Source organism: Babylonia areolata, chromosome 5 (genome assembly GCF_041734735.1).
Source record: "Babylonia areolata isolate BAREFJ2019XMU chromosome 5, ASM4173473v1, whole genome shotgun sequence".
Taxonomy (NCBI): domain Eukaryota; kingdom Metazoa; phylum Mollusca; class Gastropoda; order Neogastropoda; family Buccinidae; genus Babylonia; species Babylonia areolata.
The window spans coordinates 25668685-25693684 of record NC_134880.1 but is presented as its reverse complement, the minus strand read 5'-3'; the positions used below and the strand labels follow the sequence as shown (position 1 = coordinate 25693684).

General features: G+C 40.5%; 1 protein-coding gene across 1 annotated transcript in view; it reads left to right on the top strand.

Annotated features, from left to right (window-relative positions):
* The window catches only part of LOC143282003 (beta-hexosaminidase subunit alpha-like), a 22555-nt gene extending 718 nt beyond the window's left edge, over window positions 1–21837 (top strand). Inside the window, exons 2-13 of the mRNA XM_076587392.1 lie at window positions 1232–1350; window positions 2067–2179; window positions 2943–3053; window positions 3633–3734; window positions 7086–7194; window positions 8615–8819; window positions 11596–11682; window positions 13070–13142; window positions 14910–15081; window positions 15739–15829; window positions 18420–18524; window positions 19461–21837. Coding sequence (XP_076443507.1) covers window positions 1232–1350; window positions 2067–2179; window positions 2943–3053; window positions 3633–3734; window positions 7086–7194; window positions 8615–8819; window positions 11596–11682; window positions 13070–13142; window positions 14910–15081; window positions 15739–15829; window positions 18420–18524; window positions 19461–19527 — 1354 coding nt within the window. The 3' untranslated portion in view covers window positions 19528–21837. The remainder of the gene's footprint in view (window positions 1–1231; window positions 1351–2066; window positions 2180–2942; window positions 3054–3632; window positions 3735–7085; window positions 7195–8614; window positions 8820–11595; window positions 11683–13069; window positions 13143–14909; window positions 15082–15738; window positions 15830–18419; window positions 18525–19460) is intronic.
* The last annotated feature ends 3163 nt before the right edge of the window (window positions 21838–25000 follow it).

Sequence of the window (25000 nt, the reverse complement as noted above, 5' to 3'; positions counted from 1 at the left end):
CATGCAGGACAGCAGTAAAAGCAAAACTCAAGAATCAAGAAAGGTCCGCATAAACTTTCATTGACCGAAAATTGAACTTTACATCCATTAATTATTCAGGACCAATGACGTTATGTGCATACACCCTCATCTACACACAGTTTAACACATGATGCTTTCACACACACACACACACACACACACACACACATAACTGATGGAAGGAAAAGCTTTTAAAACATAAAGGAACATTATTCCCCAAGAATATTATTAAAGAAAAGATACTGAATCCATCAGCTTGCTATACAAGATTAATAACCTCTACTTTCTTCCATATAAAACTTGATGCTCTGAAGACAAAGTATAGTAAAAATGTTACATGCATCTGTGGTAAGCAGTTCAGTTTGCACCATTGTTTGTTTCACTGTCAGCAGTTACGTACCATCTTGCCCAAGTATTTCAAAGAGAATAATTATTCTGCAGATGATTTTTGTAAAGTTATTTCTGACGAGGTTCTTTTGGTTGAATTTCACTGGCATTAGTTCATAGTCCTATTTCTACATTCCTTTAATGTACTTCAGAATTGTGTTAATGATTTCATTATCATTATTATTGATATTATTGAATTGTTACTTTTAGTGTTAAATGTAATTGCATGTTAGTTATGCATTTTTTTGGTAGTTTTCTAGTTTACCTTTTCTGTTTGCCCCACCACCCCATCCCCCCTCCCTCCCCACCGCCCTCCCCCCCTTTTTTTTTTTTTTTTTTTTTTTTAAACATCTATTATCACTGATAGTGATAAACTAAAGAATGAACACACACACACACATTCACACACATTCACACACATGCACACACACACATGCACACACACAGAACCACACTCGCACACACATTTATAGAATAACAGATAAAGTGTTTGATCTCATTATGATTCATGGCATTATAAATTGTGGGATTTTCTTTATGGGATTAGGAAATCTGAATCTGCATGGATCCGGGTGAGCCTATTTAAGATTTTGCTATTGTAACCTTTTTAGCTGAGTTCTTTGTGTTCAAATATAAGCTATCATCTTATCTTGCATGATACAGTAAGAAATGTCAATGGTTTTTTTTGTTGTGTGTGTGTGTGTGTCAGGGTGTGTGTGTGTGTGGAAGGGTGGAAGATATCTGTGTATGAATGAATATTTTCTTTTGTTTTGTTTACAAGACTTTAATCAGTTGCTGTTGTTTTTTCTTCTCTGTTGCACAGGTTCAGCCCCAAGTTTGTGCAGGTGTTTAGTCAGGTGCAGGCTGATGTGAACAAACTGTCAGTGGATGTGTCATCCCCATGCCAGGGTGTCTATCCCAGCCTGAAGTCGGATGAATCTTGTAAGAAATCAAACTATCTTATGTTACATATTGTGTTGGAGCACATAGTTTTATGTTTTGTTTTGTTGTTGTTTTTGTTTGTTTTTGTTTTGTTTTGTTTTTCTTCTTCCTTGGATGGTTTGTTTATGATTGTGTATACATACATACATACATGCATACATACATATATATACATACATACATATACATATATGATAGTCAGTCATGTCCAACTATGACCATCAGAACAGCAAAGGAGGCAACTGCTGTTCCGACTATATGGGCTAGAATTTGATTATAGTGGAGAGTGTCTTGCCCAAGTTACATTCCGACTCTCTCTGCCAAGAGGCCAACCAACTCACAAGGCTGCAGCACTAAGAGCCAGTGCAATTTTGCCTCCTAGTTTGAGAATCATAGTCCTTCACAAAAGACCAAGATGTAAATGATTTCCCACTTATTGGAGAAACCATTGATAATACAGCTGTCACTTTGCTGTTGGCCCAGATGTAAACTTATGTCAATCTGTGACATAAGCCGAGTGTTGGGCCAAATACATATATGTATATGCATACATATACATATATAACCATTTCCTTTCATTCAATGAAAATTAAAACTGCAGGCGGTTTCCCAGTGTCAGCTGTGAACCTGTGTGCTAGACTCCTGTTTGTGTTATGATAAAGTATGATTTCTGTGTTAAATCTCTCCACATTGAAACTTGTCATGATGGTTTTCAGATCAGCTGACGGTTAGCGGAGGGAAGGCAACAGTCACAGCCAAGGAGGTTTGGGGGGCACTGTGGGGCTTGGAAACCTTCACACAGCTTGTCTACCGCTCTGATACTGGGGAGGTAAGGAGTATGGACAATCTGAAGAGTCTTTACCGTTAGCTTTACACTCAAACCCAGCAGTAAGATTCTTCCGACAGTGAATCAGTGAAGTCAGATTTTTATAAACATGAAAGAGCAAGTTTAGTGGTAGGTGTGTGTGTGTGTGTGTGTGTGTGTGTGTGTGTGTTTCTTAACTCACTTGTAACTTACTCAGCATTTGTTTGCATTTTATTCTAATGGTAGCACATGTTGAAGAATGCATATTAGTACCTCAGTGCAGACAATAAAGCAGTCTTTAGTCTCTCTTGTCTGTCTTTTGAGTGTGTGTGTGTTGTGTGTGTGTTGTGTGTGATTTTTCATAGCTGCAATTTGTAGTATTGTCTTGGTGAGTGTAGATATATGTTATGTAGGTGGTCTTATTCTTTTTTTTCTTTTTTTTAACTTCATTTGCTGTCGTGTATTATGCACTGTTGTATGTGTATGTATGTATGTATATGTTTATCCTTAGTGCTGCAGCCTTGGGGGCTTGTTGGCCTTCGGGAACAATTCCAACACCAACTGTCCTAAAACCCTCTTGGCCAAGAGAGAGGGGATGTGACTTGGGCAAGACACACTCCACAATAATCATATTCTAGCCCAGATAGTCAGGACAACAGTTACCTCCTCCGCTGTTCTGATGGTCATCTTTGGACACGACTGACTGTGATACAGCATGGAGCCCTTTGTATGGGGAGTTTGTGCCTTATTTAAGTGATATGTGTTATTTATTATGATGATGTTTCAGTTTTTGGTAAATGACACAACTGTGGATGATGAGCCTCGCTTCGCCCACCGTGGAATGCTCCTGGATACCTCACGTCACTACCTGTCCAAGATCAACATCCTGCGCAACTTGGTCAGTGTGTGTGTGTGTGTGTGTGTGTGTGTGTGTGAGATTGTCATGTGTGTGTTTGTGTGTGTGTGTGTGTGACTGTGAGTGTTGTGTGTGTCGTGTGTGTGTGTGTTTGTGTGGAAGGTCTGTGTGGCTGTCTGTATGTGTGCATGTGTGTAAATATCTATTAGTATTATATGTGTGTGTGTGTTTGTGTGGGAGGCATGTGTGTGTGTATATGTGTGTGTTGTTTTGTTTTTTGTTTCTTTAAAAAAAAATTTTTTGGGTTGCTTTTACTAGTTTTAGGTCTAGGTTGTTTGAAATAAAGAAATATATAAGCTTATTCAGATTATTTTGGTAAGACTCCAAAAGCATTTTGATGTTCACTTGTTTGGAGGGATTTTTTTGTTTGTTTTTTTGTTTGTTGGTTGGGTTTTTTTGTAGTTTTTTTTTCAGGGTTTTTTTTTTCCAAAACAAACACTGAACGGATTAAAAGAATGTTTTAGAAAATGTGTGGTAAAATTTCATCATTTTATAGATCGATCAATAGATCAGTATATATATATATATATATATAACAGTATTGCATGACTTGTTTGACAGGACGCCATGGCTCAGAACAAGCTGAACGTGTTTCACTGGCACATTGTGGACGACCAGTCCTTCCCGTACGAGAGCAGAGTCTTCCCTGAACTCAGCAACAAGGTACACATGTTGCAGATCATCTTGACGGATGCAACAGCTGGGTGGTTAGAGCCCTGAACTTTCAATCTGAGGAGCCTGGGTTTGAGTCCTAAAGATTTTTCCCATCTCGAAGGCCAGCAGACCTGATAGTGAATGAACCCCCCTTCTTGTGTATACGCATGCAGAAGATCAAATACGGCTGTAATGATCCTGTAATCCTTGTTAGCATTTGGTGGGTTACGAAAGCATGAACATACCAAGCATGGATACCCCAAAAACTGAGTATGGCTGCCAAAATTGTGGAGTAAAAACAGTCATGCTCGTAAAGCCTTCTCATGTATGCAAGTCTTCTTCTCCTTCCTCAAGGTTCTTGGGCTGCGACTTGCACATCCACTAATATGTATACATGAGTGGGCTTTTACGTGTATGACCGTTCTTACCCCCACCCTGTTGACAGTCATACTCTGTTTTAGGGCGGATGCATGCTGGGTATGTTCTTGTTACCATTACCTGCCAAACAGTAACACAGAGGGGGTTTAGGCACTAGCAGGTCTGCACATGTGTTGACTTGGAGGATCAGAAAAATCTCCACCCTTTACCCATCAGGCGCCGTGACCAGGATTCAAACACAGGACCCTCAGATTGAAATTCCAACGCTTTAATCACTTCACTGTTGCACCACTCATGTATGCAAGTGAACATGGGAGTTGCAGACCACAAAGGCAGAAAAAGGTCATCACTGTCTCTGTCATACACACAACACCTGTGTGACCACAAGGTCGTCACTGTCTCTGTCATACACACAACACCTGTGTGACCACAAGATCATCACTGTCTCTGTCATACACACAACACCTGTGTGACCACTAAAGGTCGTCACTGTCTCTGTCATACACACAACACCTGTGTGACCACTAAAGGTCGTCACTGTCTCTGTCATACACACAGTACCTGTGTGACCACAAGGTCGTCACTGTCTCTGTCATACACACAACACCTGTGTGACCACTAAAGGTCATCACTGCCTCTGTCATACACACAACACATGTGTGACCACAAGGTTGTCACTGTCTCTGTCATACACAGAACACCTGTGTGACCACTAAAGGTCATCACTGCCTCTGTCATACACACAACACGTGTGACCACTAAAGGTCGTCACTGTCTCTGTCATACACACAATACCTGTGTGACCACAAGGTCGTCACTGTCTCTGTCATACACACAACACCTGTGTGACCACAAGGTCGTCACTGTCTCTGTCATACACACAACACCTGTGTGACCACTAAAGGTCGTCGCTGTCTCTGTCATACACACAACACCTGTGTGACCACTAAAGGTCGTCACTGTCTCTGTCATACACACAGTACCTGTGTGACCACAAGGTCGTCACTGTCTCTGTCATACACACAGTACCTGTGTGACCACAAGGTCGTCACTGTCTCTGTCATACACACAATACCTGTGTGACCACAAGGTCGTCACTGTCTCTGTCATACACACAACACCTGTGTGACCACAAGGTCATCACTGTCTCTGTCATACACACAACACCTGTGTGACCACAAGGTCGTCACTGTCTCTGTCATACACACAACACCTGTGTGACCACAAGGTCGTCACTGTCTCTGTCATACACACAATACCTGTGTGACCACAAGGTCGTCACTGTCTCTGTCATACACACAATACCTGTGTGACCACTAAAGGTCGTCACTGTCTCTGTCATACACACAACACCTGTGTGACCACAAGGTCGTCACTGTCTCTGTCATACACACAACACCTGTGTGACCACAAGGTCGTCACTGTCTCTGTCATACACACAACACCTGTGTGACCACTAAAGGTCATCACTGTCTCTGTCATACACAGAACACCTGTGTGACCACTAAAGGTCATCACTGTCTCTGTCATACACAGAACACCTGTGTGACCACAAGGTCATCACTGTCTCTGTCATACACACAACACCTGTGTGACCACTAAAGGTCGTCACTGTCTCTGTCATACACACAATACCTGTGTGACCACAAGGTCGTCACTGTCTCTGTCATACACACAACACCTGTGTGACCACAAGGTCGTCACTGTCTCTGTCATACACACAACACCTGTGTGACCACAAGGTCGTCACTGTCTCTGTCATACACACAATACCTGTGTGACCACTTGAGTACAACATCATCAAGTAACTTGGGAAGGGTCTGAATTGCAAATAAGCATTTATTTTCCTGTTGTCATCAAACTGACTTGACAAAGACAACAGCAACAGCAGTGACAAGACTCACAAAACATTTAAAATGAAATGGTAAAAAAAAATATTTTTTTAAAGAAGAAAATAACAAAAAATAGTGAATCATTTTTGGACAGCAAATGGGGGCCTTTAAATTCTGTTGGTCTGTAATTTTAAGTGAGAAATTTGCAGCTGGAAGAAACCTTTTTTTTTTTTTTTTTTTTTTTAATCTTTTTTCTTAGACTATTGATCAACATTGCTTGTACTTTTAGAGGCTCTAAATAATTTTAAAACATCTCCTCCTGCAGCATGAAGTTCATGTGACTCACTTTGTCATACACAAAGCCTGCAGTGTAAGGATTTCAAGACTTGCTGTCTACCTTTGGTTTAACTTTGAAAAACACTTCAGAAAATAAGGGGAAAAAAACTTAGCCGTATGAAGAGCACAGGAACAGGAGTCAAGATGGCTGCAGAGGAAGCTAGTCAGGGATACAGAGGGAGGTAACCTACTTCTGGGAGGTTATCGGCCGTAGCTACTTTCATTTTCTCTGCATAGGTGGATAGTAGTTTGCACAGGACAGGAATCTGATTCCCTGCCGGAATCTGCACTAGTGGGTCACTGTTAGATAAACGTAATTTTAGGAAAAAAATTTCCATTTGAAAGCACATTCTCTGACCTGAAAGAAAGGGAAATCAAATAACTTAGGTATTTCTGTCAGAGTTTGATATTTGTATGTTTTGAGCATGTTACAGAAATGGTTTTTGTTACAGCTGTTGTGACTGACAGATCCGGTCTGAATCATTTGTGCAAGGGGAAGTGATATATTTATAAGCGGATTGTTTTGAGAGGGATAGGGTTAATAAACTGTGCACATGATTTCTGTAGGCACATGAAACTGTTGGTACCAATCTGTATGTACTTATCTGTTGCTGGGGAAAACTTATTTTCTGATTTTTACTGATATAAACAATTTTTGTCTTGTTTTGAATATTTTTTTGTTGTTGATGCAAATGTTGATGAGTTGTTCATAGCAGTTGTATCCCTAGCATGATCTGTAAGTTCCAGACTGTTTACTATAATATGTGTGTGGTATGCCAATGAAGCAGATAATGGTTTTTTTTCCACTGCACAGGGAGCATTCTACCCATACAGTCATGTCTACACGCCCACAGACGTCCAAGAAATCATCGAGTTTGCACGTCTACGTGGCATCCGAGTTGTTTCTGAGTTTGATACCCCAGGTAGGAACTGGAGTGAACAGTGGTCTGTGGACAGTAACATTTTTTTTCACTGTCCAGTTTTAAACTGTTTTATTTATTTATTTACTTACTTACTGATTTCTTCACTGTCCAGTATTGAACTGTTTTGTTTTTTATTCAGTTACTTACTTGCTTACTTTCTTTCCTTTTTTTTTTTTTTTGTTTTGTTTGTTTGTTTTGGGGTTGGGGGTGCAACAGAATTCAAGGTATTTTGTTTTTCCATATTTTGATGACCGATGAATGATGACATGGGAGATAAAGATTTGGGACTGCTTGATGAGGCTGTACTCTTATAATATATTCCAACATCAACCAAGCCAAGCGATACAGATACCTGCAATGTTGGTCAGTAAATTTTGAGATCCGCTCCCTAGAAAGACACATCCTTGAAGTGGATGTTCCTTGACTGTGTGGTCCCAGTCTTCCCATTTGGGCCCATGGCACACTCGGGGTCTGGGTAGGAGCTGGCAAAACCTGGTGGGGATCAAACCTGTATCCTTCCAGCTGTCAGCTCTTAAAAATCTGGCCTCAAAACCTTAAAACGTTAAAGGCCCCATTGCCTTTTATGACCATCAGCTGATCAGGGCAATGAATTCATATCCACTGTGCTCAAGACTCAGCATTGGAAGGTTTGGCCCGGTCCTCCGCATCTGCCATCGAATAACCTTCCCCAGCCAAAGTCAGGTTCTCGTTCACACCAGGGTGGAGTGATGAAAATGAGGGTGAAGATAGCGCTCTTTCCAAGGACACAACACCATGCCAAAACAGAGCCTCTAACCCTCACCGCAAACACACACAACAGCCTAACCGATTCTGCTACAGTGCCTCAAATTGAAAAAAAACTTATCTCTTTCCAGAACAGCTCCCTTCTCCTCAGCCGCTTTCTGTCGGTGGTTTCTCTAGTTTTCTTTCTTCAAGTATTTGTGTAGGTTTTCTCTGTCGTTCCTTTGATTCACTGTCATGCATGTAAAAGAATGGTGTGAAAGCGGTTTGGATTGTCTCTGCTCAGGATTTGTGCATTATAAATACATTTAATAGCAGTAGTAGTAGTAGGTGTTGTAGTAGTAGTTGTAGTAATTTCATCATCATTATCATCATTGTTTTTATAATCAGTATAATATTTATTGTTGTCGTCATCATCATTGTTATCATTATTATCATTATTGTTATTACTGTTATTTTTATTATGTTTTATTTTCATTATCATTATCATCATCATCATCACCATCATCAGTATTATTGCTATTGTTATAATCATTATTGCTAGAAGTGGTAGTGGTAGTTAATAGTAACAGTATCAACAAACAGCTGTTAGAGAGTGCTATATTTGAACAATTTCTTTTTGTTTTGTTTTGCCATTAATCATCCCACACTGGCCTCACTCTCCTCTTTTGGCCAACAGGTCACACATTGTCCTGGGGTCAAGGTCAGCCTGACCTGTTGACCAAGTGCTACAGTGGACAGAAGCCCTCTGGAGAGTATGGCCCCATCGACCCCACCCTCAACACCACCTTCCCCTTCCTTCACAACTTCTTCTCGGAGGTGGCGTCCGTCTTTCCCGATCACTATGTGCACCTGGGAGGGGATGAGGTCAGCTTCAGCTGCTGGTGAGTTGTAGGGTGTGTGGTGCTCTAGTTTGTTTGTTTTTTAGGGCAGGGAGGAGGGGGCCTGGGGGGGGGGGTCGGTTTTTTTGGCTGCCCCATCATCTGCACCATTTCAGTGGCATCACTCCCACGCCGCTCATTCCGAGTTCCGCCACACACAGCCACACCTGAGTTCGTCTGTCACAGTCCTAGCGCCGGCAGTCCACAGGGAACTATCGATGGTAGGTCGCAAGGAGGCCACACACCAGTGGCGACCCTGCACTGTTGGTGAGTCACGTCGGTGGTGTTTGGTAGTGCCTGTCCTGATTTAAATTACTCAGGACTCCTCCTACTAAGCCCCCTACTAACAACAGTAGTGGCTTAATCACGGAGCCAGACTGAGTGAGCGTCTCCCCTGAACCCTAGAGTGGAGACCGTCACCACATCCCTCAGAAAGCAGTCCTCCATGAATCTGCTAACACTGAAGACCTTGACAAGACTCACCCCAAGCGCGGAAGTGGATGGGTATTGAAACTGTGGTCCAGTTTTATCTGCAGAGTTTTGGGCCAGCAGAAGAATTGCCTCAACCCCAAACAATTAGGTGGCAGAATGGTAAAGATGCTCATCTGCCAATACAGAGCCCGTGCGGGTCTAGGTTTGAATCCTGGTCCCACCCTCTCTCCCAAGTTTGACTGGAAAATTGAACTGAACGCACAGTCATTTGGATGAGACAATAAACAGGGGTTTGCATGCACCTGATGCACTGAAAAAGAACCCATAGCAATGTGAGTGTTTTCCTCTGGTAAAATTCTATACAAGAAATCCACTCTGATAGGTACACAAATTTATATATATGCATGCACTCAAGGCCTGACTAAATGCGTTGGGTTATGCTGCTGGTCAGGCATCTGCCTAGCAGATGTGGTGTAGCATACATAGATTTGTCCGAACGCAGTGACGCCTCCTTGAGAAACTGAAACTGAAACTAAACAATAACTCTTGCACCATATGCAGGGAATGTTAGCCGTCATCCCTACCCAGGCTGACATTAATCATTACTTGTCTTTGTCTCTGCCTCCCTGCTTTTGCCTGTTCTGACTGCTCACGCCACTTCCTTTCTGGATTCTCTTTGTGCGTGATCCTCTCTGTACTGTAGGTTATAGCTGAATAGAATAAAGTGTTTAAAAGGTCCAGCCAGTGTTCTGTCTGGATGTAATGAATGATCCCTACAACCTTCTTCTTCTTCTTACTATTATTATTATTATTATTATTATTATTATAAGTATCAACAACCTTTTTATTCTTCTTCTTACTATTATTATTATTATTATTATTATATATAAGTATCATCATTATCATTATTATTATTATTGTTGTGACCTTTCCCAAATACAATAGACTGAGCATCAACACCTAGATGCCACGGTCTTGGCATCAGAGATGTTTTCCCACCCCTCTTGCAGCCAGTCAGCGGCAGCCTCTGTGCGTGTGCATGTGTGTTTGTGTATCCGTGCGTTTGTGGGCGTGTGTGAGTGTGCTAGGGTGTAAGTGTATACATGTATTAGGAGAGCTCTGTGCACATGCGTGCGTGCATGCATGTGTGTGTGTGTGTTTGTGTGTGTGTGTGTGTGTAGAGGATGAGGTATGTGTGTGTGTGCATGTCTACACTATGGGAGCAACGGAATATTGGAACGTGCAGGTGTGCATATATATATATTTGTATTATTTGTATATATGTGTGTGGGGGTGTGTGGTGGGTGGGTGTGTGGGTGTGGGTGTGCCATGGAAGCTGCGATATGTAGCCTAGAAATGAGTGTGTGGAGGGGGGGGGGGTGCAGGGTAATGTGTGTGTGTTGGTGCTCATTGGGTCATGGTGCTGGTCAGGCATCTGCTTGGCAGATGTGGTGTAGCATATATGGTTTTGACCGAACGCAGTGACGCCTCCTTGAGCTACTGATACTGATACTGTTGTTGTTTTGTTGTTGTTGTTGTTGTTAATACATGGCAGGAAATTGCATGTGCATTTTACTGTTTGTTCGTGTGAGCACGTGTATGTATGTCTCTGTGTGTTTTTGTGTGTATACTTACATGTGTGACTGTGTCCTTGTCAGCATGTTTGTGAAAATATACTGGGTCATAGAACAGAAGTAATAAAAAAAAAATTTTAATTATAAAAAAAACAGTAATCTCCTGTAGAATCAGCTATAGTAACTGGTCACCAGCTTTAACCTCTGTCTTAGAGGAGACCATTCAGCTAACTGAGATCACCAAGAAGTGTTAGTGGAATGTTGCACTGAAGGAGAATAGGCTGGTTTAGAAGGTGGTGGCGGCCTGTCACAGTTGACGGTGCCAAAGTTTTGCATTTGTCAGTTCTTACAGCTCTTTCACAAGTCCATACACACACACACAGACACACACATACACACACACACACACACTCATACACACATGTGCGCACTCATAGACACAGGTGCGCACACACACACCCACACACACACACAGATGCAGACAGTCGCACCTTACCCCTCTTTCCTTTCTCCATGTGCCCCGCCCCCCTCACCCTCCTCCCTCGGGTGGGGGGCTAAACACTTAGAGCAGAAAGAATACATTTGAAAATTTGAGAATGATAACTACTACATGGACTACGACTACTTCTGCTACTGCTACTACTACTGCTACTACTACTTTTTGTATTACAACTACTACACACATATGCATGCACCTGGACATGTGCTCGTACGCAGTCACAAATCAAAGTGTGTGTGTGTCATATTTTATTTTATTTCTTTTTGTTTCACAGGCAGTCTAACCCAGCTATCACGGCCTTCATGAAGAAGATGTCATTTGGCACAGACTATGCCAAACTGGAGGAGTACTACATGCAGAAGTAAGTTGGGCTCTCATTGATTAAACTTGGGTGGGGTAGAGACAATCAGTGTCCTTCTCTTCCTCCTTTTTCTTCTTCCTTTTTCTTCTTTTTCTTCTTCTCCTTTCTCCTTCTTCTTCTTCTTCTGCAGCTGCTGCTTTTTCTACTTCTTTTTCTGTAGCTGTTGCTTTTTTTCTTTTTTTTTCTTCTCCTTCCCCTCTTCTTCTTCTGTTTCTTCTTCTTCCTTTTCTTCTGCATTTTTTGAGCTGCAGTTCCCACATTCACTCTCATCTTACCAGTGGACTTCTACATGCATGACCCACCATATAGGTAGCTTTACTCCGTTTTCAGGTATGTTCTTGTGTCCATAATCCACCAATCACCGATATGGGTTATGAGATCTTTAACATTTGATCCTCTACAGGCCATAAGGCTTAATGTTTGCCCCAAATACTGTACCTGTACCTGTACACTGGTGATCACACACTGGGGGTTGAGGCACTAGCAGGTCTTCACATCTGTTGACCTGGGCTATCAGGAGAATTTCCACCCTTCAACCATCAAACTCAGAACGCTCAGATTGAAAATCCACTCAGCTGTTGCACTCTTCAAATCAGACACAATGAATCATATCCACTTTTCAGGCTTTGTGAGATGCTTCCCTCAGGTCACCATTACAGACACTTTGGGACTGAAACCAGGTGTTTCACCCATACATTTTTCCCAGCGGCACTCAATACCCTGTCTCTTGAATAAATGATAAAGAGAGGGGAAAAAACCAAAAGAACTGAATAGCCATGCATTGGAGTGTTAAAATGAGCAACTTGAATGTGAGCTAGGACAGAAAAATAAGAACTTGTAGATATTTGTGCGCATGAATTAACAAAAATAAGGAGAGATATATAAAAAAGAAGAAATTGTCATTTGAGCTTACAAACACATGTATTCATCCACAAGCACCTGTGCATCCCCCACCAACACACACATAATTTCACGTACACACGCATGCACACACACACATGCACGCGCACGCACACACACACCCACACACACACACACACACATACACAACACACACACACACACACACACACACACACACACACACACACACACGCACACTTTAAGCTTGCTTATTTGTAAAAGTACCCATGTATTTGTGTATAAAACATCATCCCTGTACTTTTTTGCATCAGAGGGCAATGACAGTAATCCAGTGTGTCTTGATTGTTATAATAATTGATTTTTATAGAGCACTTTTATATAACACTACAATACAAGCAGACACAAGCTCAATGCGCTTCACAAATACAATATTTCAAATAAACTGAGTAAGCACGTAGGATGAAGTAGAAACATATAAAAGGGTCATAAAAGCATGCTCCTTAATATTGGTGTTTGTCCACAGCTTACTGGACATCATCAGTTCTCTGAATCGTGGATACATCATTTGGCAGGAGGTCATCGATAATGGAGCGAAGGTGAGGCCTTCTACCTATTTCATCCCATGTAAAACTGATGTCATCTTATTCTCCAGGCCAAGCAATTTTCAAGCAGTGAATATGATAGCTGGTTCAGTCCAAAAAAAATGATTATTTAAATGTCCTTTCATAGTGGATTTTTGTAAAATATGTTGTGCATGTTGTAAAATGATTCTGAAGAATGTGTAACATGTTTGTAAATCAAGTAAAACTGTTTACGTGGGAGGTGGCGTTTTCTTTCCATACATCAGAGAATAGTATTTTCTATTAAACATCACCACCACCATAAGTTCCATTCTAGTTTCTGCATACTGGACACTGGTCAGTTAGTGCAAAGACGAACAAAACAAACAGAACGGAACAAACAAAAACTGAAGCGAAAGTAGTGCTCGAAACATGAGCTCATCATTCTGCGGTATCTTTGTGCACACATTCGAGTGTTGAGGGATATTAGTCATGTGCCGTGGTTCACTGGCAGACTTGCATCCCTTCTCAGCAAGACGAAGCGATTTCAGTGCACCAGAACTGAAAGTAGGGTATGGGTCACACATTTTCTTATTCCATTGTCTCCATGGAGCAAGGTGGCAGAATGATTGAGGTGATTGTCTCTCAATGCAGTGTCTTTGAGGGTCTGGGTTAGAATCATGCCCTCGCCCTTTCTGCCAAGTTTGACTGGAAAATCATACTGAGCATCTAGTCATTAGGATGAGACGATAAACGGAGGTCCCGTGTGCAGCGTGCTCTTGGCGCACTGAAAAAGAACCCATGACAACAAAAGTGTTGTGGCAAAATTCTGTAAAAGAAATCCACTCTGATAGTTACAAAAATATATATGTGTGTGTGTGTGTGCATATATGTGTGCATGTGTGTGTGCGTGACGCAGCACGCGAAAACCTGCCTAAAGTCGCATTCAGCAATTCTTCGCTGTACATAAAAACAAGTGGTTAGGGTCAAAATCATCAAGATCAAGATTTTTATGAATATCGCTTCTTCGAAGTCTTATCTTTGATGTCTGAAAGTATCTTTGCACAAAACACCCTGGAACTGTAGCATTTTCAATGTTTTCAGGTGCATGCCTGTCAAAACCATGTAGAAAAATACTGCACTCTATTGCCCTATTTCAGTTGTATGCTGAAAGCAATGAAGACAGGGAAATTCCGGTCTGTGAAGTAATATATGAAAATGAGCAGTGAACAGGCATTAATCGTCTTTCCCAGACCTTCTGAATCAAGATAACATATGAATGTAGTCGGTTTTCAATGGTTTTACTGGCTGCCCTCTGTAAGTTGTGACTTTAGCCGGATCCCATCGATTCTTCAAATTGTTATTGTTATTATTGTCATTATTATTGTTATTGTTATGATAATTATTATAATTATATTATCATTATTGTTGATATTATTATCATTATAAGATTTTTTTTAATTGTTGTTTTTATTGTTATTATGATTATTAGTATTATTGTTATAATCATTATCATTATCATCATTGTTATGTTGATGATGGTGATTATTGTTATTATCATTGTTATCGTTATTGTTGTTATTGTCATCATTATTGTTGTTGTTGTTATTATTCAGTTTATTGTTTTTATTTCTTTCTTTTTTTTTGTTATTATCATCATCATCATCATCATCATCAATATCATCTTTTTATATCTTTTTTTTATGTTTATAGCTGTACTTAGGATACAATGTACATCAGATGAAGAAAAGAATGTTCCAACAGTCTCAGCTGACAGTTGTTGTTCTATGTGGCACGTGCCAGGTGAGAGAGGACACGGTCGTGGAAGTGTGGAAAGACGGTTGGCAGAAGGAGATGGCGGCAGTGACCAAGCAGGGCTACAAGACGCTTCTGGCATCCTGCTGGTATCTCAACTACATCAGCTACGGCTCAGACTGGACAAAATACTACACTTGCGATCCCCAGGACTTTAATGGTTTTGTTCTTTGCTGTTTTTAGATTTTTTTTCCTCAAGTTTAAAAACTGGTTATCACAAAGAAAGTTTTAGCTTTCATCTTTGCATTTACAGAATGGTTTTTAGCAATACTTTTTTTTTTTTGTTTTTTTGTTGTTAAACTAACGAATTACCAAAGCTATCTTTGTGTACTTTTTGAAGGTAGAAGTTCTGAAACATGGTTTTATTATGATTCATTTCAAAGGTTATGTTCACTTTACAGCTATAAGAGAGCAGAAATAAACAGTACATCCTATACCTTACCCTATATTTTTTTTCATCTGCACAAACACATAGAAATTTATACAGATATATATAGATATAGATAATTTCTATCTTTGATGAAGCACAGTGGCAAACTGTTCCACCTGTATAATTTATAAAGGAATTAGAAAATAAAACACTAGTTTAAAAAAAACCCAGTGCCAAAAGAATTTTTCCAACGGAAATCCAACCTTGTAGCAAATGACATTTCATACAAGAAGCATAGGCGAGCTCTATAAAACACTGTGCATTTCATCTAGGGTCCTAACATGACAGTTTTGTTTGAATTTTGTGTGGGGTTTTAGTTGGGTTTTTTTCTTCTAATTTTGTCATTGAACACCTGCATGAACTGCGCTATGTTGTCTCGCATGACAGGCACGGATGCTCAAAAGGCGCTGGTGATGGGGGGCGAGTTGGCCATGTGGGGAGAATATGTGGACAACACCAATGTCCTGTCCCGACTCTGGTAAATACTGTTTGCTGTGAAATAGGTGTACACTGGTGCAACAGGGGCAATAGCCAAGTGGTTAAAGCATTGGAGTTTCAGTCTGAGGGTCCCAGGTTCAAATCTCGGTGAAGGCACCTGGTGGGTAAAGGGTGGAGATTTTCTGATCTCCCAGGTCAACATACGTGCAGACCTGTTTGTGCCTGAACCCTCTTCGTGTGTATACGCAAGCAGAAGATCAAATATGTACATTAAAGATCCTATAATCCATGTCAGCCTGTGGTGGGTTATGGAAACAAGAATATACCCAGCATGCATACCCCAAAAAATGGAATATGGCTGCCTACATGGTGGGGTAAAAAAAAAGAAGTCATAAACGTAAAAGCCCACTCGTGTACATACAAGTGAATGGGAAGTTGCAGTCCACGAACGAAGAAGAAGTACACTGGTGCATGGACAGTCTTATCATACTCTGGTAAATGCTGTCTGTTGTGAAATAGGTGTTTGTTGTACACAAGTGTATAGACAGTCTTGTTAAGCTCTGGTAAATACTGTCAGTGGTGGAATAAGTGTTTTTTGTGCACAAATATTTGAACAGTCTTGTTAAACTCTCTTGTTAAACAGTCAAATGTGAAAAATGTTTCTTTTATACAGTGAAAACATATATGAACAGTCTGTTGTGAAAAAAAACATTTGACTAGTTTGTTTGAAATATGTCATTTTTATTGTAAACAAACATGCAGACAGCTGGTTTTTTTGGTAATAAGTGTTTTTTGTTCGTTTGATTTTATAAACAAATGTATGAACATGTAATCCAGATTCATACTGGCTAGACTGACAACAAATGGCTTGCATGCAGTGACTATGTATTGAATATGTAAACCTTAATCCTTTCACTGCCAGGAAAATAAGATTTAAGTGAAATCTATTTGCCAGGTTTTTTTTCACAAATGGATATCAATGAACTGAACGCAAAGCAGGGAAAAGTCAGAATATTTCGATGACGAGTTATCTCGTCATTGTGGCAGCAAAGCTTACATGCTTGCCATGACGAGTTATCTTGTCATATAGGCAGCCTAGGGGTTAATCAAACATAACATGCTTCGCTGCTTCATTACTTCAGCCTCAAGGCTTCCGAGCAAATGCAGAAAGCTTATGGATGGTGATGGAGTCTCCCGTCGGTCCGACGGATGAGTTAGCAGGCAGGCTTATCTGTCGGTGTGTGTCCTCATATGGGAGAAGAGGCCGATTCTTATGGATGGTGGCCCCTTCATAAATAACAGCGCCTGCTTAAACATGCACAGCTGCACACGCACACGCACACACACGTGAGCAAGCACACGCATGCACGCACACACACTCACACACACACTCACACACTCACACTCACAATCACTCGCCTCCAGAAACCCTCACGGAGGTAGAGTACGTGGTGGATCTGCGCAATCGGCTGGAAGAGACCTGCAGGCTGGCACGAGAGAACCTGCAGCAAGCAGCCACCAAGTACAAGCGACAGTATGATAAAAAAGCCCGTGAGCGATGGTTTGAGGTGACCATTTTTGGGGGCTCGTGTTGATTCTCAATCTGTCTTAAAAGGTTTGCTCCTTTTTGAGAATAATCAAAGAGAAGATTTATTTTTTGAAATTAGGTATTTATTGCACTCCCTATTTGTGAAGGGTACAAATGTTGATTTTTGTTGGATACCATCCCACACTGGATTCCGTTATAACGACCAAGCAGATAGGGCAGCAAAAAGGGGAGCAAAAAATCATATAGATAGTATAAAAGTATATTGCCCATTGTCATACAAGGAAATAAGCAATATACTAGAAAGAGACTTTTATAGGTGCTTGAATTCAAGTCTAAAACCTCGTCAGTTGACTCTCTCAGACTTTGGTCCGATTCGCAGACCAATTCTGAGCTTAGCTCTCAGACTATTATCAAATTCATTACGGACCAAGTATTGTTCTAATGTCAAGTGTATATGCTTTAATAACCTGACAATTGAGCATATAATTTTTCACTGTAGCTTGATGAAGCCTTTTGTACACGAAAGTGTGTCTTCACAAGTGACTGAGAACGTTGATGTTTTTGACTTTTTGCATTCATTATCAGTTGTTTCGCTTGTCAGTTTAACGACTTCTCTTTTACGAAGTCCTTTAAGTAATTTCCTGTAACTGTATTTAGAGGGTTTTTTTTGTTTGTTTGTTTGTTTTGTTTTTCTTTCAAATTTCACCCACATTTTTACCCTCATTTGCCCAGTTTCCCCAAACCCTCCATTCATCCACATCTCCCACCCCTTCTAACAGATAATACTCAGATGTATTCATAAATACTTTTACAAAATGTCTTCAATCACCGATATGTGTGACGGGACATTAAACAAAAATTCCTTCCTACTCACACTCACACACTCACACTCACACACACACACACACACACACACACACACACACAAACCTAGGGTACATTGTGCTTAGTGTGTTGTGGAACAGTGAACATTGTGCGAGGTGTGTAATGGAACAATGAACAGTATGCCAAGTGTGTAATGGAACAGTGGGGGGGGGGGGGGGAGAAAGCACCTGCTCCAGTTAAGAGATTTTTATTTCAGGCCCAGAGCTTCAGCAGTGGCAGAACGACTGTGGAGCGCTAAAGAATACAACGTCCCTCAGGTGGCTGAAGCCAGACTTGTGGAGCAGCGTTGTCGAATGATAAGGTGAGAGGGAAGCTGACTATCCTTCAGTGCTGCAATCATGTAATAACATTTCAAAGAAGAAGATTAAAAACTGAATGATGTTTCCTTATTGCTTATCCAAACGGACACAATAACCGAATAGTGAAAGCATTTGACTTCCATTCGGAGGTTCCAGGTCTAATCCCGCTATCAGTGATTGGTGGGTTAAGGGTAGAAATTGATCTCTCAGCTCGACGTATGTGCAGACCAGCTAGTGCCTTAATCCCCATCATGTGTATACACATGTAAATGAGCATGTACACCCGTTACTTTTCCAGTCAATTCATGTCAGTATCTGGAGGGTTATGGAAATACAAAGATACCCAGCATGCACACCCCTGAAAACAGAGTATGGCTGCTTTAACATCAGGACAAAAACAGTCCTAAACGTAGAAGCCTGTTGTGAATTATGAAACAAAGGGTTTGCTTAGAACTATACATATTCTGAGGTGCTAACTTGGATTCACTATATTATTTTCTGCTTATTTATCCTCCCCACACCTTTCTCACACATACACACTGACACTATACTATGCCTTTTTTTTCCCAGACACCATCTATGATATATACACAGACGTTTTGCAATTATTATATTCTGTTGTATTTACTTATTTAGTCATCATAATCAGTACAAATGTTTTTTGTGTCTTCATTGGTGGTGTTATCATTGCATATTATTTCTGTGTTTTTGTTATGGAGTTTTCTTGTTTTACTTGTAAAAAAGTTGTTGGTTTTTTTAGATTCAGCATGATAAACAAATATCACACACACACACACACACACACACACACATATACATACATACACACACACACACACACACACACACACACACACACACACACACACACAGTGAGTCTTCAAAGTAAAAGAAGTCAAACACATTGACATGTCTTCATTTTTCCTGTGTCCTCCCAGGCGTGGGATCCCGGCCGAACCAGTGACTGGGCCAGGCGTGTGTCGGGAGGAGTACTCCGGCTTCTGAGAGAAACATGGCACATCAGCCTTCCCTGCTTCAGTTTTACTTTCTTCCCAGTGCCTCCTTTCTTTGTTCCACTATCACTGAACATTGGAATGTGTGCAATGAATGAAATGCACTGGTATATATTTTTAAACATTGATTTTTAATTTGATTAAATTGCTGATTGATGTGTATTTGCATGTGTGTGTATTTCACACTGTTCTATTTCAATGAGGAAGATTGATCCTGGATGGGAAAAAGTTTTGACATCGATTTTCTGTGAAACAATGTTCTATATATGTTTTAAATGTGACAGACCTCAAAATTTTATTCTGATGATTGATCTGGTGGTTTTCTCCAACTCACATCCATTTAAGATTCTGTGTCATACACAAAGATTGAAGAGCATTTTATCATGCACATTCTCTTATCAAGTGCAAAAAGAAAATTACACAAAGAGAACTCAAAACCAGTTCCTCAGTCAACGCTAAAGACATGGAAAACATTGCAGAGACCTTTGCTCCTTTTATTTTCTAGATCCTTACTGATACATCTTTACTCTTTGGATTGAAAGATGCTCTTCTCACCTGACAGTGACTTTGTGTTATATATGTATATGAAAAAAAAACATCCATGTTTTTCTTTAGTTATCAGTTACGTGATGTCTTTAATTCTAGGTTTTTATTGTGTTGTAGACATCTGTTTACTGGTACTTCTGTTTCTGTGTCGCACATTTTCCTGTTTCTTATCTTTTCAGTATTCCTTTATCACCTGACAACAGTAATGTTTCTAAAGTAAACATGTCTACAGTATAGCAGATTTTGTTCATTAATTATCGGTAGAAAGGTGGACAAAATGTAATTTTCGGTTTTGAGCTTATATATCAAAGGTGGTGAAATCAACAACACTAAGGTAAATTAGCAAGGACAGTGTCTTGAAGCTCACAGGTGCAGTTGATTCATTTTTTTGTCCTTTCATCATTTTTCATTGATGAAATGATTGTACCCAGCAATTACAAATACTTTTTCTTCTGTTAATGCTGTATACATTAGAATATGTTATTCAATTACACAGCGTTCATAATATTGTAAACTTGGTTTGCAAGTTTATTGAAGTCAAAGCGTCAAAACATTCTCTCTGTTCATGGTCAGTTCCTTAGAAATTAACCCTTTCAGTGCCAAGCCTATTTTATGCTCAGTGACAACTATTTGTCAAGGGGTGTTTTGGTCATGGATGGTAATGATTTTTTTTTTTTTTTTTTTTTTTTTTAACTATTAACTCACTCAGTATGGCCAGTCCTCTCTTCTCCTCTACACAGACCCTCAGATGTCCAGTGGGTGTCTGAATGACCCAACCTTTAGCTTCCGTCGTCAGAATTGTGGTATTGTTTGTCAACATTCACCTCTTCAGTATAAGAGCCTTCCGCTTGCAATATTTTGATGATGGTAATTGGGGTGATACGCTGTTAACGTCGTCTCTTTCGCCATTTGTATGGAAAGAGTTAAAGCACGCACAAACACTGAAAGAAAGTTTTTTCAACTATACATTTATGAAAGGAAAATGAACACACTGTCTAGTTATGACAGTGATGCAGACAAAAATTCCCATCCTGCAGCACTTCTTTGTATACCAGAAGGGAACGGAAATGTCCTCTTGGGGCACTCCGGGGATTAATGATAATATCAATCAGAAACTCCCCACTGTAAACCTTTGTTGGGGAAAAAAAAAATGTTGGGGGAAAAAGAAACGAAACGAAACTCCCCCACTGTATACTGAGTCAGCAGTCTGTCATCATGGCATTGAAATTCAGGTGAAGTTCTTTCAAAGGTTGATCTGTTTGTGTTGCCAGAATGATCTTTCTAAACCTAGTCAGTCTCATGGAATATCTACTTAAAGTTTCCTTTACTGTGAGAGTGGTCTCATTACCTAGTGCCAGCCAATGCTGTGTGTGTGATTTTGTCTGCATATTACAATCATGATTTTTTTTCTTTCATTTTACGTACATACATTGTTGATATGATGAGTCAAGATGTGTCAATGTGGGTTTGTAACATAATCATTATTTCTCTTCTTTTTTTCTATATATATATAGATATATATGCAGCTGAACATTTTTCACATTGCTTGTTTATTAAGTTAGCGAGTACATAATTTGCTAATGAGATATATGTGATTCTTGAAAAAGTTCCCAATGTGTTAGTGTGTAGAATTGTTATAAGATGTGTGTGAAAGCATGTGTATATGTTGTGGGAGTGGTGGGGAATACTGGAAAAAGGAACAGAAATGTGATAATGAATGAATAAAAATGAAGAAAAGAGACAAAGCTATTCAGTACCTGTCAGCTGAAAAGGATTTGCATTTGTGTGTGTGTGTGTGTATGATCTCATTCATCTTTACATACCCTCATGCCAACTCCGCTCTTCTTCTGACACCTGTATGTTTAGGATCCCCCATGCTCGAACCAAAATGTATGGCCAATGCAGTTTTTCATTCCAAGCCCCCTTTCTTTGGAATCAACTTCCTCAGCCTCTCCGTCACTCATCTTCACTGCAGTCCTTCAAATCCAGTCTGTAGACCCACCTTTTCTCCTCCTGATTAATTCTCAACAGCTCATCCCCTTCCAGTATGAACTAAATTGACTATTACTGACTGAGTGAGTTTTGATAGTTTCATAATTTGTTGGTAGTATTTTTGATTGTGTACTATTTACGATTATGTGTGTGCATGCGCGTGTGCTTGTGTGTATTGTGGATGTGTGTGTGTGTGGGGGGGGGTGAGGGGGCGGAGGGGGATGAATAATGTTTATGATGCTTGGTATCTTGTGTTCAGTTTTTCATTTTGATATTTATATATGTGTTCTATTTGTAAATGCCTATGGCTTATTTTCAAGATAGGTGTAAATGCTTATAATAATGATAAGAAGAAGAAGAACATAATGTGTGTATGTATATATATATATATATATATATATATATATATATATATATATATATATATATTGTAATAATAAAGTTGTTGCTTCATGCTTTCAAATGTATAGAAGAAGAGGAATGCACGCAAGCGCACATGCACATACACACCCACACGCATGCACATGTACACGTGCACACACGCATGCACACACACACAAACAATAGCAAACTGAAAGTGAGGACAAACCCAGTTAGAGACAGTGCTACCAGTAGCTCATGAAACGTTGGTCATAATAATAAGTTTATAAACAATAGGACATTACAAAAACAGGAAGCTCACAAGTCTAATACACAGACTTCTACTGCATTGCTATAAAACTGGCATTATTACTTCTAAAATGATTTGCATTAATTTTGTGGATGTTATTGTCCCTGCGCAGATGATATTATTTTGAATATGAACAGCTGAAATTATTTTTGCCTCATTCATTTACAGATTTTACAGTCCCCATCTGTTTCGAATGCAATCATTTTATTTTGTAATCTACTAATGTTTGAAATTGTTCAAAGTTTAATTATGAGTCCCATTTGCTTACTGTAATATTTTTTACTAAGTAGTAAGAAGGTGATTTGGTGATGCACTCTTCTTGGGAAGAGCCACCAGAATTTCACTCAGTGAAATCTTTTGTGATCAGAAAGTTGCTGAGAGCGGACCGGGCAAGACGGCTCGTCTTTTCACTGTTAGCCGCGCGAAATTTGGCCAAGTAGAGCAAACTGATAGGCCTAGTTTGTATGAGTTTGACATGGTAATTATATGTATCACCAAACACGGAGTATAATTGTGACCAAGCACACTATGCTTGCTCCAAAACTGCTCACACACGAACTACATCAGACAATGTTTTTCCCAACTAACCAGCACACAGATTGTGTGACACCACTCCCAGTTTGAACGCCAAGCCGCTTACATCATTTTGTCCTCCTTGCCAGACAACCTACTGAGCTGGAATCTGTGTTTCTAGCTTGTAGTATTTAATTAATATCTCTTTTGTCGGATCAGTAAACTACAAGTATTATATACTGGCAGAATCATCACAATTCCATCTTTAAGTCTATTTCATTTATGTTGGCCTACGTTAAACTGATTTAACGCAGTTTGTAATTTTCAGTGATGAGCTCATTAAAACTGACCCTGTTCAAGTGACTTAAATTAAGATTATAAATTCATCTTAAATAATCAACACTTCATTCATACTCATTATAAAGTAGGTGTTGAGCTCCTTCTTTTGCAACTTATCTGACGTAAATCGGTTCAGGAATCATTTACATCATTAGTGTTTCAAACCCACTTGTAACAAAAGTGAAAATAAATCAAGTAGACTAGTAGAAACAAAAGAGAGAGAAAAAGAAATCACCAGTTTTACACGTCTCCAGTTTGGCCAGTCCAACTACTGAAGTGGTCCCTTTGGATAAGCCCTAATCTTCATGGGCCCTGCTTGTGGGGGAAGGATAGTAAATCATCATGATAGATTGTGGAGCTCCTGCTTAAATGATGACAAGCAAGAAGCCTCAGCAACTGTGGCCTGTGGGAAGTTCCGTACGTAGAGGAATTCTTGGTTTTAAAAAAAAAAAAAAAAAAAAAGCTTTGTTGAAAACATTCTGACCTGGATGGAAAATACCTGAATATCTGCTGATAGCTTGCCCTGGTTCTTGTGCCAGCTGCTGATGTTCGTTCTTCAGATTCAAAGATGACTATGGCTTCAAAAAATCATATGGAAGATCAGTGGTTGTGGATCCGGATGTGACTGATAAGGCCAACCCGGGCCCTGAAGGTTCGCCCACGTGTGGGACACAAGTGAGTGGGTGCTGTCGTTGCAGCGGATGCTGCTCGGTCCTTGCGCATAGCACGCTTTCGTAGTGCCTCAATGACTGCTGCGCCTGGCTTCAGCTGCACGGGCTCCTGTGATGACTTGATGCGCCAAGCTGGACGGTCCAGAGCAAGCGTCTCCCACGTGTTGATGTCGACGCCCAGGTCTTTGAAAGACGTTTTGAGGCAGTATTTGTAGTGTTTCTTCTGCACTCTGAGCGCTTTTCCTGACACATTTCTCCATCCGTACAGCAGCTGCTCAGGCAGTCGACTGTCTGGCATTCTGACCACATGTCCAGCCCACCAGGCTTGGGCTTTCTGCAGGAGGGTGTAGACGCTGCAGAGGCCAGCTCGTTCCAGGACTCCGCGTCGCGGACTTTGTCACAGTCCTACCACCTAAGTTGATGTGGAGAATTCTGCGGAGACAGCTAGGTGGAAGCCATCCAGCTGTTTGGCGTGTCTGCAGTCCAGGTCTCGCTGGTGTAAAGGAGGGTGGTAAGGACCACTGCACAGTAGACCTCAGTTCAGCTTGATGGTAGCGCTGAGTCCTCTCAGCTCCCAGACGTTCTCACGGAGTCTCCTAAAGGCGGAGCTAGCTCAATTTGGCCGCGATCCTATTGTTGACATCAGCGTCTATGTTCACTGTGCGACTGAGAGCGTGCTGCCCAGGTAGGTGAAGTTGTCGACTGCCTGGTAGTTCTGCCCATTCACTGTGATG